At 39.3% G+C, this 20,848-nt stretch overlaps 1 protein-coding gene across 3 annotated transcripts in view; it reads right to left on the reverse strand.

The window, feature by feature from the left end:
• The window catches only part of ASXL1 (ASXL transcriptional regulator 1), a 68,425-nt gene that overhangs the window by 10,201 nt on the left and 37,376 nt on the right, over positions 1-20,848 (reverse strand). For all 3 annotated transcript variants that reach the window (XM_082358805.1, XM_082358804.1, XM_082358803.1), the window contains 2 exons: positions 611-731; positions 437-534 (listed from right to left, as the gene is read on the reverse strand). In XM_082358805.1, the coding sequence (XP_082214931.1) occupies positions 437-534; positions 611-731 (219 nt within the window). The remainder of the gene's footprint in view (positions 1-436; positions 535-610; positions 732-20,848) is intronic.

The following is a 20,848-nucleotide window of genomic DNA, read 5'->3' on the forward strand; positions in this document are numbered from 1 at the left end:
TAGCAATGACTCATTCTACTGAGCCAGGTGCAGGCCACTGTGCCAAGCATCACCCCACACTGAAAAGAATGTGTTGCTCTCCCCACTTTACAGGTAAGGAATTTGCCCAAAGCTAGTGAGTGGCGGGGCTGCAATTCAAACTGATGACTCCCAAGCTCATGTTCTCCCCACTCCAACTTCTCCCTGAATGTTCCCAGGTTTTTCATAAATACAGACAAAATTATCCATCCATGGTAAAGAGAAAAAACAAATTGCTCTGCTCTCAGATCTACTACCCACTTTTCCTATGGCCCACTTTTAAATGGTACTAACAACAGGTGGAGACCAAAGTGATTTTCTCCACTCTTCAACACGCTCAGTTAACTGCAGGAGGAAGAGTCCTGTCTTGTGCCTGCCTCACTTATCCACCCAGCCTAGTCACCAACTCTCCCCCCACCTGTGAGGAAGCTCTGTAGCTGTCCCTGGGATTGGAATGAGGCCGACTCTGAGATTCGGTAGAACAGGAAGCATTAGAAGATGTTTCATCGAGAGAAACTGGAAGAGAGGGAAATAAAGGTTAGACCCTAGCGACTGCTTGTGGCTCTTCACCCATCTTGTCAAGGGCACTTACCATCATTTTCACCACTCACAGTGCTGGCTTCATTAGACCCACAGCTCTCTGCATCAGCTGTGTCCTCTGGCTCCTCTCCCTCCACCGCAGCCGGACTGCGAGACCACTGCAGGGCATCCTTCTGTGACAGCAAGGCACAACTCAGGTGAGCAAAACCCTACAAATCCTACAAGCACAGTAGTCATTCCTAAATGTGTACTGCTTTTGGAGAAGAGGGATTTAGAATATTGATTAAATTCCTATCCCTTTCTAATTGACCTCTTTTTCTCAGAAAGTTCTTCTCATACGTACATTAAGAAAGTTAGAGGGACTTCCCTGGTGGCACAGTGGTTCAGAATCCACCTGCCAATGCCGGGGACACGGGTTCGAGCCCTGGTCCAGGAGGACGCCACATGTCGTGGAGCGACTGAGCCCATGTGCCACAACTACTGAGTCTGAGCTCTAGAACTGCGAGCCACAACTACTGAGCCCACGAACCACAACTACTGAGCCCACATGCCTAGAGCCTGTGCTCCGCAACAAGAGAAGGCACCGCAAAATGAGAAGCCTGCACACCACAACGAAGAGTAGCTCCCGCTCGCCGCAACTAGAGAAAGCCCACGTGCAGCAACGAAGACCCAATGCAGCCAAAAATAAATTAAAAAAAAAAAGTTAGATACAATTTTGCATCTAATCATTCATTAAACATTTATGGGGTGCCTCCTATAAACTACACCATGCTAGTTCCGGGCGGCGGGTGGGGTGGGAATAAGGAGGGGAATCAGGGCCCTGCCTTCAAGGAGCTCAAATGAGTAGAGGACAAAGTCCAATCTATAACAATACAAAGCACAGTGATAGAAGGATACAGAGAGAACTGTAGCAGCCCAGAACAGGGAGCATCTAACTCACTGAGCTGGAGAAGAGGGCATGGAGGTACAGAAGGGGAATAAGGATCAGGGAGGTAAGGTTTCCAAGGAGATGTGTTGCCTGAGCTCACTTTTAAAAGAAGTCAGTAAATATGCAGATGGGTTGCCAGTGGGGAGGGAGAGGGAGTCTGAGGTAATGTGATGAGCCAATGTGGAAGAACATTCCAAATTCAAAGAAACCATAGACTTCAGTAGGTGTGTGGGAAACTGGATACGTGAGGAGGATAGAGAGACGGCAAGAGGGCTGATGATAATCATGGCTCTGTGCTGAGGGATTAAGACTGTGATTTTTTTAGAGTCTGAAGGATGTTAATCAGGAGAATGATCTGAGTTTTAGGAATTTCATTCTGTTAACCATGGGAAGTCTGGAGGCAGAAGAGGAGTTAGACTATGACAGAAATCTATTGAAAAGGATAAAGATCTAAACTAAAGTAAGATAGTGGGAACCAGGCTAGAGTGTAGAGGAGAGTTCCACTCCAAATTTCATCTCCTAACAAATACTTCTTCCAACAGTCTCTGTCATGGAGTCTCAAAATGAAACTCTACCCATCCCCAAGGAAAACTTAGGAGCTACCTCGAAACCAGGAAGGAGTATGAATGAATATTGGGGGATGGAGAGAGGAGGAGCAGATATAGATTGGGGTGGGGATGTCTTCTTTAAGTAAAAGTGTGTGAAAAAGAGTAGGTAAAATCATATTCTATCACTTAAAAATATGCCAGAAATTTACAAGGAAAATCCACAAAATTCTAACTCATCAATTCCATGGATTCCTTGATCCACTATATAGTAGCCTCCCCTTATCTGAGGGGTTTTTTCAATTTCCACAATCAACCATGGTCGAAAAATATTAAATGGAAAGTAGCAGAAATAAACAACCCATTGGTTTCAAACTGCACGCTGTTCTGAGCAGTGTGCTAAAATCTCACACTGTCCAGCTCCGACCTACCTGGGACGTGGATCATTTGTTTGTCCAGTGTAGCCCACCCATTAGTCACTGAGTGCCCATCTCAGTTATCAGATCGACTGTCATGGTATCACAGCACTTGTGTTCAAGAAACTCTTCACTTTACTTAATAATGGTCCCAAAGGCAAGCGTAGTGGTGCTGGCACTTCTTGCTCTGCCTGATTTATACTTTCTTAGTGTACCTAATATATAAATTAAATCTTATCATAGGTATGTGTGTATAGGTAAAAACACAGTATACATAGAGTTAGGTACTATCCACAGTTTCAGGCATCCACTTGGGGTCCTGGAATATATTCCCTCACAGACAACGGGGGGCTACTATATTAAGTCTTCATCAGTTTATTTTCATTAATTTAAGCCAACATCAGGCTGACTTAAATTAATAAAAAAGAAAACGGCTTTTTATATCTTTCTCTCTTTTCCCTACCAACGATAAATGCTCCTCACAGGATCAAAAGCCAAAGAATATTTTTAGTATTAATCTTGCAATTAGGCTTACTGACTGCCATGTTCTTGGAATGATGCAACAAATTTATTCCCTGAATCATACAGGCAAACTAAGACAAAATACTCGTTTAATGAAGAAAAGAGGTCTATTACATTGTCAAAACTGACCCCAAAACTCCAGTTCTGGCAAGAGTGTGGGAAAATCACACATACACTGTTGCTGAGAGTAAAAATGGTATAAAAAGGTTTATACACAGCCAGTGGGAAAGTAAACTGTAAGCAAAAATCTAAAAACTGTATATACCTTTTAACCCAACACTTGTAAGACTCACCCAGGATATTATCTTAAAAAGGAGAAAATCAATCGATTGAACTACATTAAAATTAATACCCTCTGTTCAGCAAATGATACCATTAATAGAGTAAAAAGGGTAAAAGCTACCTACAGAGTTGAAGATGAGATCTGCAGTTCATATAACCAATAAAGAATTTGTATCTAGACTGCATACGTCAATAAGAAAAAGGCAACCCAGGGACTTCCCTGGCAGTCTAGTGGTTAGGACTCTGCTTCCACTGAAGGGGGCACGTGTTTGATCCCTAGCTCAGGAACTAAGATGCCGCATGCCACGCGGCACGGCCAAAAAAAAAAAAAAAAAGAGAGAGAGAAAAAGGCAACCAGTAAGAAAAATAGGCAGACCTGAATTAGGCACTGTACCAAAGAGGATATCCAAATGGCCAACATTCACACGAAAAGGTATTTAACCTCAATAAAGTAAGGAAGACACAAAACAATGCAAATTAAAACCACAATGAGATGATATCACATCCACAAGAATGGCTAAAATTAAAGTTTAACAATACCAAGTAGTGCTAATGAGGATGTGGAACAGGGAACAGGTACACTGAAAATGGATCCAGGCATTTAAGAATGTGGTTTGGCATTATCTGCTACACTTGAAGATACAAATATCCTATAACCCAGCAATGTCAGTCCTAGGTTTGGATTCCCTAGGGAAATACATGCATGTACACATCAGATGTTCATGACAGCGTCATTTGTAACTTCGGCTATAAACAGAGTGCCCATCAGTAGAATCACTACGTGGATTGACTGATGTATTGATCAATACTCAATAAATGGATATTATACAATAATGAAAAAAAGAACGAACTACAGCTACTCACAACAACATGGATGAACTGCATTGTGCTTATGCAGGAGAATGTCCTTGGATCAATGTATACCCCTTGTGTCCTTTCCCTTATTTTTTTAAATTGAGGTACAATTTACAAAGACTGAAATGTATACTATCTGATTAGTTTTGACAAATGCGTATCAAGGGACTTCCCTGGTGGTGCAGTGGTTAAGAATCCGCCTGCCAACGCAGGGGACACGGGTTCGAGCCCTGGTTTGGGAAGATCCCACATGCCATGGAGCAACTAAGCCCGTGTGCCACTACTGAACCTGCAAGCCACAACAACTGAGCCCACATGCCACAACTACTGAAGCCCGCACACCTTGAGCCTGTGCTCCACAACAAGAGAAGCCACCGCAATGAGAAGCCCATGTACTGCAACAAAGAGTAGCCCCTACTCACTGCAACTAGAGAAAGCCCACACACAACAACAAAGACCCAACGCAGTCAAAAATAAATAAATAAATTTATTTTATTTTATTTTTTAATTTAAATTTATTTATTTATTTTTTGGCTGCATTGGGTCTTCGTTGCTACGCACAGGGTTTCTCTAGTTGTGGCAAGCGGGGGCTACTCTTTGTTGCAGTGTGCGTGGGCTTCTCACTGCAGTGGCTTCTCTTGTTGCGGAGCATGGGCTCTACGTGTGTGGGCTTCAGTAGTTGTGGCATGCGGGCTCAGTAGTTGTGGCTCACAGGCTCTAGAGTGCAGGCTCAGTAGTTGTGGCACACAGGCTTAGTTGCTCCACGGCATGTGGGATCTTCCCAGACCAGGGCCTGAACCCGTGTCCCCTGCATTGGCAGGCGGATTCTTAACCACTGCGCCACCAGGGAAGCCCAATAAGTTTATTTCTAAAAATGCATACCAAGATATAGAACACACCCAACACTCCTAAAAGTTCCCTTGTGCCCCTTCCTAGTCAATCCCCACTCTACACTGCCCCTCCCACCCCACAGAGACAATGGTTGTTCCAATTTCTACCACCAAAAATTATTTTTGCCTACTTTTGTTCTACATGTAAATGCAATCATACAGTAGGTACTCTCTTTTGTCTGGCTTCTTCCGCTCAGTCTCATGTCTATCAGAGTCATCCATGCTGCTGCATACATCAGTAGTTCATTACTTGTTATTACAGAGTAGCATTCATATGCAACCATTTGTTTATCTATTCTCCTGTTGAAGGCATTTGGGTAATTTCCACATTTGGGCTATTATGAACAAAGCTACTCTGAACATTCTTCTACACAGCTTTTATCGACATGTTTTCATTTTTCCTGAGTAAATATCTAAGAATAGAACTGTGGGGGTATAGGTTCAACTTTATTAAAAAAAAAAAAAAAAAAAAAAGCCGAGGATTTACACTCCCAGCAACACTGTATGAGAGTTCCAGGTGCTCCACATCCTCACCAACATTTGGTGGTATCAGTCTTATTTTAGCCATTCTAATGCAGTGAGTACCTCACTATGGCTTTAATTTTCATTTTCCTGATGACTAAAGATATTGAGCGCATTTTTATGTGCTTACTGGCCATTCTCATATTTTCCTTTTTGAAGTTTTTGTTCAAGTGTTTTTATTTGTTTAAAAAAAAAAAAAAAGGGAATTCCCTGGTGGTCCAGTGGTTAGGACACTCAGCACTCCACTGCAGGGGTCACAGATTCGATCCCTGGTTGGGGAACTAAGATCCTGAAAGCTGCATGGCCAAAAACCCCCAAAAAACCCCAAAAACAACAAAAAAAAAGGAAAAGAAAAGAAAAAGAGTTACTTGTCTTTTTTTATTATAGCTATTCTGAATCATTTTTTATTTTGAAAATGGGCATGTATTACCTTTACAAACAAATACATTTTGAACACCTTTATTTGGAAATAATTTCAAATTTAAAGAAAAGCTGTAAGAATAAAAATAGTACAAAGAACACCTGCCATATAATTTTTACCCGTGTTCACCTATTAACACAAATAAATGTTTTTAAAATACATAAAATATATTAGTTTGGTAAGGCTACTGGCAAAGAGGCTAGTGATGGGGAAAAAAGCAACCAGCATTAATAAATAAACCCAGATACAATATTTTCCCATAAGTCAAATGTTTTAAAAAATAAAATGCACTGTAAATACAAGAAGCCCCAAATATGAATAAAATGGAACGCTAAAATTTAAACCGATGAGTTTTGAACCACCCAGGATTAGGTTCACAACTAAAAAACGATAAGTAAATTTCAGGTATGCCTTTGCTTTCCTTATGGGTCTGACAAACCTGTCCTCAGCAAGAAATCTGTATTCTCTTAGAGAAGGCTGATCTGAGGGTTGTTTAATGTATATTATTAAAAACTAAGAATGTACTGACCATTCAACAGTATATTAGAGTTCCTAACCAATGCATAAGAAAAATAAACAAGAAGGAATTAGAAGAAACCAGAGTGTCGTTATTCCAGATAAGTATAATTATCTACATTGAAGATGAAAGGGATTCCGACCTAGTAAGAAATTCAGCAAGGCTGTAAGATTCAAAATCACATTAAAAACGCAAGCGATCCTAACACCAGCAATAAAACCAGCAATTAGAAAATGTAATTTATAACAAAGAATATAAAAGTTACTCTGAGATAAAGCTCACAAAAGAAACAATCATTTTATGAAGAAAACAAAACTTTATCGAGAAAGGTTCAAAACTTAGTAAACGGAGAGCTACACCATGTTCTTGATTAAGAAGACTCAACACTGTAAAGACGTCAACTCTTCTCAAATTGACTTGTAGGTTTAATGAAATTTCAATAAAACTCTCAACCAGATTTTTTTTTTTTTTTTTTGGTAGAACCTGACTGTACAGGGACAAGCAATGGGCCACAAATAAGCCAAGACACTCCTGAAGAAGAACAAGATGAGAGGCTCTGCATTTTTTTTTTTTTTTTTAATTAAGCTCTAGTAATGAAGTGAGTAGATTAGCAGTTGCTAGGGGCTAGAGGGAGGGGAGAATAGGAAATGACTGCTAAAGGGTTTCTTTTAAGCGTAATGAAAATGTTCTGGAATTATATAATGGTGATAGTTGCATAAGTTTATGAATATACTAAAAGCCACTGAATTGTACACTTTGAACGGGTAAACTATATGGTCTGTGAGTTACATCCCAAAAAACCTGGATAAAAATTTGCTCACTAAATTTGACAGCTCTGAAAACATGAAAGAATCTAATCAAAATTTATAAAAACCACATAAAAAACATTAAAGTGTATAGAAAGTTTATAGATCAAAAGTTAAAATTCATTTTTAGACAATGGTCCGTTATTATGTTTTAACTTTATGTGAATCCTAAAGAAAGATTAAAACTTGTAAAGCAACCTCTGTGTATGCTTGAGAAAAGGCTTTATCCTTTTTTAAAATACTTAATGTAAAAAAAGTTCTTTGAATTTGAAATCCATTTGCATTATCAGAAGCAATTTCAATATTACAGCTGTCAAAGAAAAGAGCTGTTATTTAAAAAATGAACACATTCTTGGAATACAGTTTAAAGACAAGAAATTGTCTGAGATCTCATTAATGACAAAAAAGTAGATTCCATCAACCAGAAAAATTCTCATTTGTGATGTGCCACCCATATCTGCAAACAAAGTTTCTAGCTGATGGTGACCATAGGCCCATGATCCCTCCCTCTGAAACCCCTGGGTCTAAATGTGTTTTAGAACTTAGGATTTCTTGAATTTTACAATGGCAATATATCATATTAACACCACCAGCAACCCATAATCAAACACAGTAATATTTTTGAATTAACATATATGTACATACCAGATGAAATAAATAGGTTTAAAGTGTCCTTGTCAGTCTAGATCAGAGATTTGCCACCAAATGAGTTTAAGCAAGTCAGGTTTTACTGCCAAGTGAGTTAGGAATAAATTCTGTCAGTTCTCAAAATATTTCAGATTTCCGTATTGTTAATAAGGGGTTACTGGACCATTAAAAAAGCACATGCTTCTTGATAAAATTTTTGAAAAGATTTGGAAGTTTTATAATTCAACTTTTCTCATCACAGATATAACACGTAAAGAAAATGTAATGAAATATTTTTGAGCCCCACACAGCACCTCCAAATCACCTCCATTTTACCCATTAAAAGGTAGGGAAGTATCTCCTAGAAAAATTTCACACATTTGCATATGAAGACTACAAAAGTAAAAGGATGATTATTGCAGCAATTTTACTATTATAGTTTGTAATAATGAAAAACTGGAAAAATTGTGAAAAACCTAAATGTTCACAATAGGGGACTGGATAAATAAAAAGATATATTGATATGATGCACTATTAAACGGTAGGTAAAAGGAATAAAAAAATACATCTATATAAACAAACCACACATTTTTCATGGACACATATGAGTAAGAAGAATGCACATTAAATTGATGACAGTAGTTGGTTGCTACTGGGAAGGAACAAGGGCCATAGGCCTGGATGGCATATACAAGGGTAGGGTTTGGTGTGGAAGTCAAAGGCATTTTCCACTTTCTCTGCACAAAGGCTGCAGCTTCCATTTAAACACAGCGAAATGAACACACACAGCTCTCTGCAAACTCCTGAAGCCTCATTTAGAATGGCTGCATTTTAAAAAGTACAAATGCACAAAGAGAAAGAGGGAAGAAAAGGCAGTAGATGAGAACTATCAATAAAATTCTAGAAGATGAATAACAGGAAGACAAGAAGTGATGACTCAGCAGGGGAAAGAAAACCAAAGTCTAAGACTGCAGAGGGTAAAGCCACAAAGAGCAAGCCAGTTCTACTGAAAAACCCCCAAGGGGGCAGGGATTAAGAGGTACCAGGAACCACTGTAGACAGAGGTGAGGCATGGGAACGAAAATAGAAGTGGTTGGAAGTCCGAACAAGAAGTCAGACCCCTCAGATCTCCTCTCTGTCCCCAAACAGTCAAGCAATACCCTTCCTCCAGCTCCAGAAGAAAACAGGAGATTTATATTCTGACTGGACTAAACCAGAGAGGTTCTGGAATAGAAGACACCAGTTCAAGGAGTGGGGAGACAGTGAGGTGCCACACTCCATAAACAGAAGCATTAAGTCAAAGACCATATACAAAACGGTGACACCATTAGCTCTCTCCCCCAACTACGGCTCCCAAAGCTCCGCAAATAGTGGCAGCCCTACAGCCCCAGCCTACTCTCCGCTACCTGGCAAGAGATGGGAGGATCTCTCCTCCTGCAAAAAGTGCCCAGCCTAAAAAAATACACCTTCAAAGTACAGATAATTGGGGGATTCCAAAAGAACATCCAGGTCCTCGCTCTACCACAGTCAACAAGCAGTGCCCACAAGCACAGAATCTGTCAGTTCTCACGGTAAATGAACTATCAACGACCACCAGATAAGTAAGCACTACTGTTATATGAAGGATAGCAACCAAAATAAACAAAAAGGAGGAACTGAAAGGAAACAGAGATAATGAAGATCTCACAGCAAATGTCCTCTAAGAGATAGTCCAAAAACAAGTACAAAATGCTATTTAAAAAAAATAAAGGAACATCAGAGAACATGAGCAATGTGCTAGTAATTAAAAATAATACCCCCCCCAAAAAATCAGCAATAACAACCAATAGGCTATTTCTCAGAGAAGTGACTCGAAAGAAAAAGAGAACAGGCTGCTGCACCAAGAAAAGTCCCACATACAACAAACAAAAGTTCTAGAAAGAGAAAACCGAAAAAGACAGGAAGTTTTCCCAAAATTAAAAGACCTGAGTTTCCAGGTTTAATAAGGCAAAATGCCCAGCACAATGAATGAAAAAAGACCCATTCCGTAATACCTCACCATGAAATTTGAGAATACAGTATTGAAAAAGAGATCCTAAAATCTTCTCATCAAAGAGAACACATTACATGACAAAGAAGTCAGAATGGCATCACGCGTCTCAAGAGCAGTTTTAGAGAACGTAACAGGATAACATCTTCTGGAATTCTGAGTCAAACCCATAATCCAGTATAGAACACAGAACAAAGACATGTAAGGTCTCAAATAATTTACCTCCTATGCACCTGTTCCCAGGAAGCAACTGGAGAATGTGTTACATAAATAAACAACAAAAACAACACCTGCATGAGGTATAGGAAAGAGAGGTTATAACACAGGAGAAAGGTGTTGAGAATTCCTAAGGTGAGAATGAAAGGAACTCCCAGGAAAACAGCTATAAGCATGTCAGACAGGGTAACCAACTTGCCTCAGGTGTGTCTGGGACTTTCCTCATTTTAGCACTGAAAGTCCTGCACCCCAGGAAATTCCTCAATCCTGGGCAAACCAGGATGTTTGCCCACCCGATAAACAGTCCATACTGGGAACAGGAATAAGGACAGCAATAGGACCACCTTTAGAAAGAAGAACAAAACCATTGTGTCTGACCATATCAAGAGGACTTTTATAGCTAGTAATAGCATTAGGCTTCATCTTTTCTGTTTGTAATCTATGTTGTTTTTTATTCCTCATCTTTATCATTTTACTTTTGAAGTAAATGAACTATAACATGGTTATAAAAGTCACAATTATCTAAAGGGTTACACTCAGAGAATCGACACTGCCCCCCTTTATCCCTTTCTTCCTCCCCCAACTCCCCAGCTTTCCAATCCATTCCTACCCACCGGTAACCAATCTCATTAGTTTCCAGCTTATTTCTCTTGTGTTTCTTTTTACACAAATGATAATATATTCACCTAATTTCCCCTTCATCCTTAGACAAAAAAATGTCATGCTATATATAGCAAAGTTCAAAACACTTTTTTCACTTAACAATGTATCCTGGGACTTCCCCGGCAGTTCAGAGGTTAAGACTCCACGCTTCCAATGCAGGGGGCGCGGGTTTGATCTCAGGTAGAACTAAGATCCTACATGCCGTGAGGCGCAGCCAAAAAAAAAAAGCATCCTGGAAATGACTCTTTCATTTTATACATATTCTTCCTCATTCTCTTCTCAGCTGCATAATACTCCATGATGCAGACACACCGAACTTTATTTATGCAATTACCTCCCCACATGCCGGTATTTAGATGTCTTTTTAATATTTTACAAATAGAAATGCCACTGCCTTGAATAACCTTGTGAATCTGTGCTTTTATATTATTGAAGGTGCATCTTCAGAATAAATTCTTAAAGTGGAAATGATGGGTCAAAAGGTAGATGTAAATGTAATTTTGTTAACAGCCAAATTCCCCTGAAAAAAAAGTTGTTCTGATTTGTGTTCCTAACAGCAAAGTATGACATGCCTGTTTTCCTACAGCCTTGAAAAGAGAAAATATACTGTGATGCTTAAAAAATTTTTTGCTTTATGTATTCAAATAACACAACCACACTGAAAGGGGGGCAGGGGTGGATCTAACCCAAGTAGCAACTCCATTTTTTTTTTTTCCTTTTTAAAATATTTATTTATTTATTTGGCTGCACTGGGTCTTAGTTGTGGCATGCGAACTCTTAGTTGCAGCATGTGTGCAGGATCTAGTTCCCTGAGCAGGGATCGAACCCGGGTCCCCTGCATTGAGAGCGCGGAGTCTTAGCCACTGGACCATCAGGGAAGTCCCTCAAGTAGCCCCTTTTTTTTTTTTAATTTATTTATTTTATTTTATTTACTTATTTATTATTTTTTGGCTGTGTTGGGTCTTCGTTGCGGTGCGCAGGCTCCTCATTGCGGTGGCTTCTCTTGTGGAGCCCGGGCTCTAGATGCGCGGGTTTCAGTAGTTGTGGCTCGCAGGCCCTAGAGCGCAGGCTCAGTAGTTGTGGCGCATGCGCTTAGTTGCTCTGCGGCATGTGGGATCTTCCCGGACGAGGGATCGAACCCGTGTCCCCTGCACTGGCAGGCAGATTCTTAACCACTGCGCCACCAGGGAAGCCCCAAGTAGCAATTCTTAAATGCAGTATTTAAACTATGTACACTTGGGCTAAAGAAATAAATGAACTATAAACAAATATTGAGCTCTAGTTAGATTTTTCATAGGAGAATAGGTTGGCAATTCTGAAAGTATTAAATGTTTATTCTAGACCTGAGCAAATAACTAGATACAAAGTAGATAAAGTAGGGAGCCAAACCTAAACATAAGAGCCAAATATATACAGCTTCTATAGAAGAAAATGTAATAAAACATTCATTGGAAAGGAAAGATTTCTAAAAACACTAACTATATACTTTCATCAAATTTTTAAAATGGACTTTCTCAAAATTGAAAATTTCTAATCAAAGACAGCTTGATAAAAATGAAAAGGCGGGACTTCCCTGGCAGTCCAGTGGTTAGGACTTGGTGCTTTCACTGCTGTGGCCCTGGGTTTGATCCCTGGTCGGGGAACTAAGATCCCGAAAGCCACGTGGCACGGTCAAAAAAAAAAAGAAAGATCTTAAAAAAAAAAAAAAAAAATGAAAAGGCAGCCTACAGATTGGTAAAAATACCTGCAATACATATATCTGACAAAGGACTTGTATCCAGGGTATATTTTTTAAAAAATCTACAAATGGAAACCAAAATGACTATACTTCAATTTAAAAATAAAAGGGGAAGGGCTGTTATTTTCTTCCTCCCATTAGGTGTGTGTACGAGCAATGTAGGGAAAGGAGCCCCAGTGGCCAAGAGTAGGATGTTAGAGCCTGAGTGGGGAACAGAAGGTATTCACATTTGAGGGCAGCATGGTGTGGGAATGAGAGCTAAAAAAGGGTGAAATTCCCAAACAAGGAATGACAAGGGGCAGAATATCAAAGCCCAAGTTGGGTGAGGAGGGCACTTATATGAGACGGCAGCCTCATGTGATGTAGGGGATCAGAGTCTGAGCAGGTGAGGCCATCATCCATGGGGGCCAACCTAGCAGAGGGTGTTGGAATTCAAGAGGCGTCAAGAGGGCATCTTCATGAGGGAAAGGCAGCAGCACTGATGGGAGAGATTAGTTATGTAAGAGAGTGGGAAAATTAAACAAGTAAATATATTAAGAGATATACTAGATATATAGAGATAACAGGAAAAATAGGAGTTGGATTTCTTACTGCTGGAGAAGTGAGTTACAAATATGGAAAGGGAGGGACTTCCCTGGTGGTCCAGTGGGTAAGACTCTGTGTTCCCAATGCAGGGAGCCCGGGTTCGATACCAGTCGGGAAACTAGATCCTGCATGCATGACGCAACTAACAGTTCACATGCTGCAACTAAGAAGTCCTCATGCCACAACTAAAAATCCCACATGCCTCAATGAAGATCCCTCGTATGACAACTAAGACCCAGTGCAGCCAAAATAAATAAAAATAAATAAATGCTAAAAAAAAATATGGAGGACTTCCCTGGTGGCGCAGTGGTTAAGAATCCGCCTGCCAATGCAGGGGACACGGGTTCGAGCCCTGGTCCGGGAAGATTCCCACATGCTGTGGAGCAACTAAGCCTGTGTGCCACAACTACTGAGCCTGCGCTCTAGAGCCTGCGAGCCACAACTACTGAAGCCCGCTCGCCTAGAGCCTGTGCTCTGCAACAAGAGAAGCCACCACAATGAGAAGCCCGCACACCACAACAAAGAGTAGCCCCCGCTTGCTGGAACTAGAGAAAACCTGTATGCAGCAACGAAGACCCAATGCAGCCAAAAATAAATAAATAGATATATTTTTTTAAATATTAAAAAAAATTTTTTTTAAATATGGAAAGGCAGAAAAGTAGAATGAACCCTCTGGGCTTGCATTAGAATTTGTGTTATTAGTGTAAACGTATGGTTTTCAATATATTTAGATAAAACTACACATAAATATAGATGTAAGGGCATATATGTATATAAGTGCATATATGCATATGTATGTAAATACACTCAAATATTCCTTAGCTGCTTCTCACTGAGAGGAACTGGGATCAGCAACACCCCAATAACAGCAAGCATCTCTAAAACCTAGATCTTGGCTTCTAAATGCCACTACACATGAAAAGAACCAGGGCTCTGTGGAGAAATGCTAATAATAATAAGGGCTAAGGCAGGGAAAGTACACAGTGAGCCCAGATCATCTTTTGCCAGAAAGAAGACAGCACTCCAGGAATGATGAGAATATGTCAAAGGGACACAGAAGCCATACTGACAAAATTCCCACCTGCCAAATCAGGGGCAATTTGAACATCTAAATAGGTAATAATAACAGATTATAACACGCTGAATAAAATAGAAAACCATGATTTCATACCGATATAAACAAACCAAAATTTAGAAGAATGGGATATCACAGAGCTTAAAAGCCCCTCCCACAAAATAGTTATTAAAAGGAGGAAAAAGAGGAGTTTTACAGTGATGAAGTCTGGCAGATGCTCCTTAACCAAGTGATAAAAGTAGACATCATTAGTAATAGGACAAGTAGAAATAATGAGCCAACTGACAAGATGCACTAAGAAGCATCACTTCTCTGATAATACCTGACACAGATGCATAACTTGAATCGAATCATGAGAAAACCTAAGAAAACCCAAAATGAACAACATTTTATGAAATAACTATGAAATAATCTTCAAAAGAGTCAAGGCCATGAAAGTCAAGGAAAGATGAAGGAACTGTTCTGGACTGAAGGAGACCAACTCCTTATACCAACTACATACAACATGTAATTCTGCTTTTTTTTTTTTTTCTTTCTTGGCCGCATCGCACAGCATGTGGGCTCTTAGTTCCCCCACCAGGGATCGAACCCACGCCTCCTGCATTGGAAGCACAGAGTCTTAACCACTGGACCACCAGGGAAGTCCCACAACATGTAATTCTGAACCAGATCCTTTAGGCATAAAGGATATTACAGGGACAATTAACAAAACTTAAATGGAATCGGAAGATTAGATGGCAAAAATGACTCAATGTAATTTTCTGACTTTGATACATGTATCATGTAAATGTAGCAGATGTCCTTAATTGTAACACATATACACTAAAGTACTGAGGTATTGTAACAAGGTCCTAAAATGGTTCAGGAAAAGAAGTCTTTTCTGCATTGTATTTAAGACTTTTCTGAACGTTTATCACTGTTAAAAAATAAAAATAAATTATTTTTTAAATGGGCAAAACACTTTAATAGACAATTCACATACGAAGATGATACAAATGGCCAATAAGTACATGAGAAGGTACTCATCATCATTTATCACGAGAAATATCAATTAAAACAATGAGATATGTATAAAAAAAGCAACCATGTATTTATTAAAGCTGGATAATTTTTGGCAAAATTCAATACACATTCATGATAAAAACTTCCAGCAAACTAGGAATAGAACTTCCTCAACTCAATGCAGAGCGTCTACAAAATATCTATAGCTAACATCATACTAATGGTAAAAGACTGAATGCTTTCCCACTAAGATTGAGAAGATGGCAAGGATGTCCTATTCAACACAACACCTGAAATCCTAGCCAGTGAAATCAGTCAAGAAAAGGAAATAAAAGGCACACACAACAGAAAGAATATATGAAATTGGTCCTATTCACGGATAACATGATAATCTACATAGAAAATCCCAAGTAATCTAAAGGAAAAACTCCTAGAACAAGTAAGTTTATCACATTCACAGGACAGAGGTCAACATAAAAAAAAAAATCAGTACTATCTATATGCTAGCAATCAACAATTAGAAACCAAAGGTAAAAACACAATTCCATTTACAATAGCTTCTCCAAAAATTAAATATTAAGGTATAGATCTAACAAAACATGTATAGACTCTGTATGCTAAAAACCAAAAACTGCTGATGAAAATACCAAAAACAATCTAAGTAAATGAAAAGTCATACCATCCATAAACTGGAAGACTCAACATAGTTAAGATGTCTATTCTCCCCAAACTGATCTATTGGTTTAATGTATTTACTACTAAAATCTCAACAAAGTATTTTGCAGATATAGTTAAGACAGTTCTATATGGAAAGGCAAAGATATTGTAATAGGTAAAACAATTCTGAAAAAGAATAAAGTTGGAGGAAGCACATCACCTAATTTTACAACTTGTCATATGGGCATACAACAGTAATCAAGATAACATGGTACTGACAGAGGAAAAGCCGTATAGATTAATGGAAGAGAGACCAAAAGCAGAACCTTTTAAAAATATGGCCAACTGATTTTTTACAGAGGTGTAAAAGCAATTTAAATGGTGTTGGAACAACTGGCCATCGAGAGGCAAAAAAAAAAAACCTTAACGTAACCTTACACCTAATTAAAAAATTAACTCAAAATAAGTTGTAGACCTAAATGTAAAATATAAAACTTTTAGAAGAAAATATAAGGAAAAAATTTTCTATCACCTAGAGTTAGGGAAAGAGTTCTTAAGACATGATGCACACAAACACAAAAACAAATCTATAAATTTTCAAAACTGATATTAGACTTCAACAAGATTCAAATCCTTTCCTCTGTAAAAGACACTCCTAAAAACATGAAAAGATAAGCCACACACTGGGAGAAAATATTTGCAAGTCACATATCCAACAAATAACTTCTAGCTAGAACACTTTACAGTCAACAATAAGAAAACAATCCAATTAGAAATTGGACAAAAGACATGAACATAAACTGCACCAAAAAAAAGATATTCAGATGGAACATAAGGGAAGATATTCAACATAATTAGCCATAAGGGAAATGCAAATCAAAGGCCACATGAGATTCTACTATGAATGGATAAAAGGAAAAATACCAACAATATCAAGTGCTAATGAGAAAGCAGAACAACTCACACATACATTGCTAGTGAGAACAAAAAATGGTACCACCAATCTGGAAAACAGTGTGGCAGTTTCCTATAGAGTTAAACACATATATAGCAGCACAGGGAGCTCAGCTCAGTGCTCTGTGATGACCTAGATGGGTGGGATGGGGCAGGGGAGGTCCAAGATGAGGAGAGGTACGTATACATATAGCTGATTCACTCCATTGTACAGCAGAAACTAACACAACATTGTAAAAAGCAATTATACTCCAATTAAAAAATAATAATAAAATAAAATAAACTGATGAGAACAGTGAAAACACACACACACACACACACACACACACACACAGCATATGACCCGGCAATTCCACTCAAAGATTTATCCCAAAGAAATAAAAAATGTTTTCACACTGCAACCTGCATGCAAATTTTCACAGTAGTTTTATTTGTAACAGCCCCAAACTGGTAAGAATCCAAATGTTCTTCAGTATAAGAATGACTAAACAGGGCTTCCCTAGTGGCGCAGTGGTTGAGAATCTGCCTGCCAATGCAGGGGACACGGGTTCGAGCCCTGGTCTGGGAAGATCCCACATGCCACGGAGCAACTGGGCCCGTGAGCCACAATTACTGAGCCTGTGCATCTGGAGCCTGTGCTCCGCAACAAGAGAGGCCACGATAGTGAGAGGCCCGCACATCCCGATGAAGAGTGGCCCCCGCTTGCCACAACTAGAGAAAGCCCTCGCACAGAAACAAAGACCCAACACAGCCATAAATTAATTAATTAATTAATTAAAAAAAAAAAGATAGTCCAAACAAATTAAAAAAAAAAAAAAAAAGAATGACTAAACAACCTATGATATATGTCCATAAAGTGGAATACTATCAAACAGTAAAATGGAAGTGTTGATATACATAACAACTTTGATAAACCTCAGGTGTTATGTAAAAGCCAATCTCAAAAGGCTTTTTGTATGATTCTATTCCATTCTGGAAAAGATAAAATTATACTAAGGCCATCCTAGACATCACGTATATTAGTTTTCTACTCTTGTGTAACAAACTGTCACAAACGTAGTAGTTTAAAACAACACACATTTATTATCTCAATTTTCAGGGGTGAGGAATCTGGGCATGGTTTAGCTGGGTTCTCTGCTCAGGGGCTCATAAGTTTCAAATCGAGGTGCCAACCAAGCTGCTTTCTTTTCTGGAGCTCAGTGTCCTTTTCCAAGATCATGTGGTTATTGGCAGAAAATTTCTTGTGGTGTAGAGTTAAGGTCACCTTCTTGCTGGCTGTCATCTAGATCTTTCACTCAGCTCCTAGGGACCTCTGCAGTTCTTGCCATGTGGCCCTCTCACAATACAGCAGCTTACTTCTCCCATCTCTGACCTCCAGGTCCTCTTTTAAAGGGCTTCCCTGATTGGGTCAGGCCAACTCAAGATAATAGTTCTTTGAGGTAACTGACTAGAGATCTTAAATACATCTGTAAACTCTCTTCACCTCTGCCATATCCTATTGGTCAGAAGCCAATTGCAAATCTCACTCCCATGCCCAAGAAAGAGATTATAGAAAGGCATGAATTATTAGGATCTTTTTTTTTTTTTTTTTGCCGTGCCGTGCAGCATGCAGGATCTTAGTTCCCCCACCAGGGCTCGAACCCGCTCCCCCTGCAGTGGAAGCACAGAGACTTAACCACTGGACCACCAGAGAAGTCCTAGGATCATTTTATTCTTCATTTTTTTTAAAGATTTATTGATTGATTGATTGATTAATTGATTGATTGCTAAGTTGGGTCTTCGTTTCTGTGCTAGGGCTTTCTCTAGTTGCAGCAAGCGGGGGCCACTCTTCATCGCGGTGCACGGGCCTCTCACTATCGTGGCCTCTCTTGTTGCGGAGCACAGGCTCCAGATGCGCAGGCTCAGTAGTTGTGGCTCACGGGCCTAGTTGCTCCGCAGCATGTGGGATCTTCCCAGACCAGGGCTCGAACCCGTGTCCCCTGCATTAGCAGGCAGATTCTCAACCACTGCGCCACCAGGGAAGCCCCCTAGGATCATTTTAGAATTCTGCCTAACATATCCAGCCTCCAGCCATCCCTCCAGCTGACCATGGATACATGAAAGACCAAGCCCAGATAATCGGATAATCTGAACCAGACCAAACCAGAAACACAGCCCATTCAACCAATTCTCCCAAGGAACTGAGTTAAAGCACCACATTTGGGGATGATTTGTTACACAGCAAAGCTAACTGATACAAAATGCTAAAATATTTAACCATACAGAATAATCAGGAGGTGCTCAAGGATTAGGCAGAGATGTGTCTATCGATGGGGCCAGTAATTGCCAAAATAAAATGTACATACACACATATTTTTAACATCTTTTTTGGCCACACCACGCAGCTTGTGGGATCCTAGTTCCCCAAACAGGGACTGAACCCATGCCCTCAACAGTGAAAGCACAGAGTCCTAACCACTGGACCACCAGGGAATTCCCCACACATATTTTTAATCCAAAGACAGAACAAGAAATTAAGCTTTACCCATTTAGTATATGGAATAACACAGCTGCCCTTTCTCAATTCCTACATCACTCCTACATCATATTCAGTATTCTGTAATTCTTTTCAGCATGTTTCATATGCATAGTTAGGCAGATTAACAGACTTTACTATCTAATTTTAACCAGGCTTACTAACATTACCATAAGGAAAAGGCAGTTTTGAGGTAATACTATTAATGCAAGTACAAGGGACACTAAGAAAACAGAAGAGCTGACAATTTTATAGCAAGTATATAAACTCTTCATCAGGTATGATACACGATAAAGTCAACAACGAGCAAATCATGCCCAAAAAGATGTTAGCCCAAACATTCAAAATGAGATAAGACTAGTTGAAACATACCTTCTGCCATTTAATAATTTCACTGTAATGTTAACTATTTATTTTCAAAATATAGTGTAATTTTAAAATACTTTAAAATTTGTTTTAGGGTGTATTTCACAATGGACATATTATAAAAGAACATATGCTTACGTCTAATAGTATATATATATGATATATAAATAAACAAATATATACATACACACACTGAGGATGTGAACTCAGTATATTTTTTTTATTACCATTGGGGAAATAATTTTAAAAAATGTGAATCCCACTGCTGTAGGCACTGAAAAGCAGTGCAGTGGCATTATCAGAGTTGTACTTTAGAATCATTCCGACAGCAACTGGAACACCACATTAGAGATGGTAAGAGTCTGAAAACTAGAGCACTAATTAAGAGACAAATGCAATAGTTAGGCCAGGGGTAATTACTGCCTGAGTAAGAATATTAGAACTGTAAGGAAAAAGACAGTTATGAGCATGAAGGAAGAATGAATGAAAAGAACACATATAGGCTATTTTTGTAAAAGAAAGAAAAGGAAATCAGAAAACATTTATCTGTGTATCTTTATAAAAATAAACACAGGAAGGATAAACTCCACCTAACACAGCTTAAAAGCAAGACCCAAAAGGATACATTTCCAAGTAACTTTACCTGCATTTCAGAACAAAGCTCAAAAATATAAACATGGGGACTACCCTGGTGGAGCAGTGATTAAGAATCCACCTGCCAATGCAGGGGTCACGGGTTTGAGACCTGGTCCAGGAAGATTCCACATGCCGCAGAGCAACTAAGCCCATGCGCCACAACTACTGAGCCTGTGCTCTAGAGCCCATGAGCCACAACTACTGAAGCCCGTGCACCTAGAGCCCATGTTTCACAACAAGAGAATCCACCGCAATGAGAAGCCCGTGCACCGCAAGGAAGAGTAGTCCCCACTCACCACAACTAGAGAAAGCCTGTGCGCATCAACGAAGACCCAATGCAGCCAAAAATAAATAAAACTTAAAAATATATATTAACATGAATACAAAAATATCCAGGACCCAAAGTTAAATTCACGTCTGGTATCTAATAAAAAACTATTAAGAATGCAAACCAGGGGCTTCCCTGGTGGCGCAGTGGTTGAGAATCTGCCTGCCAATGCAGGGGACACGGGTTCGAGCCCTG

Source organism: Balaenoptera borealis, assembly GCF_965194805.1.
Source record: "Balaenoptera borealis genome assembly, chromosome: 16".
NCBI lineage: Eukaryota > Metazoa > Chordata > Mammalia > Artiodactyla > Balaenopteridae > Balaenoptera > Balaenoptera borealis.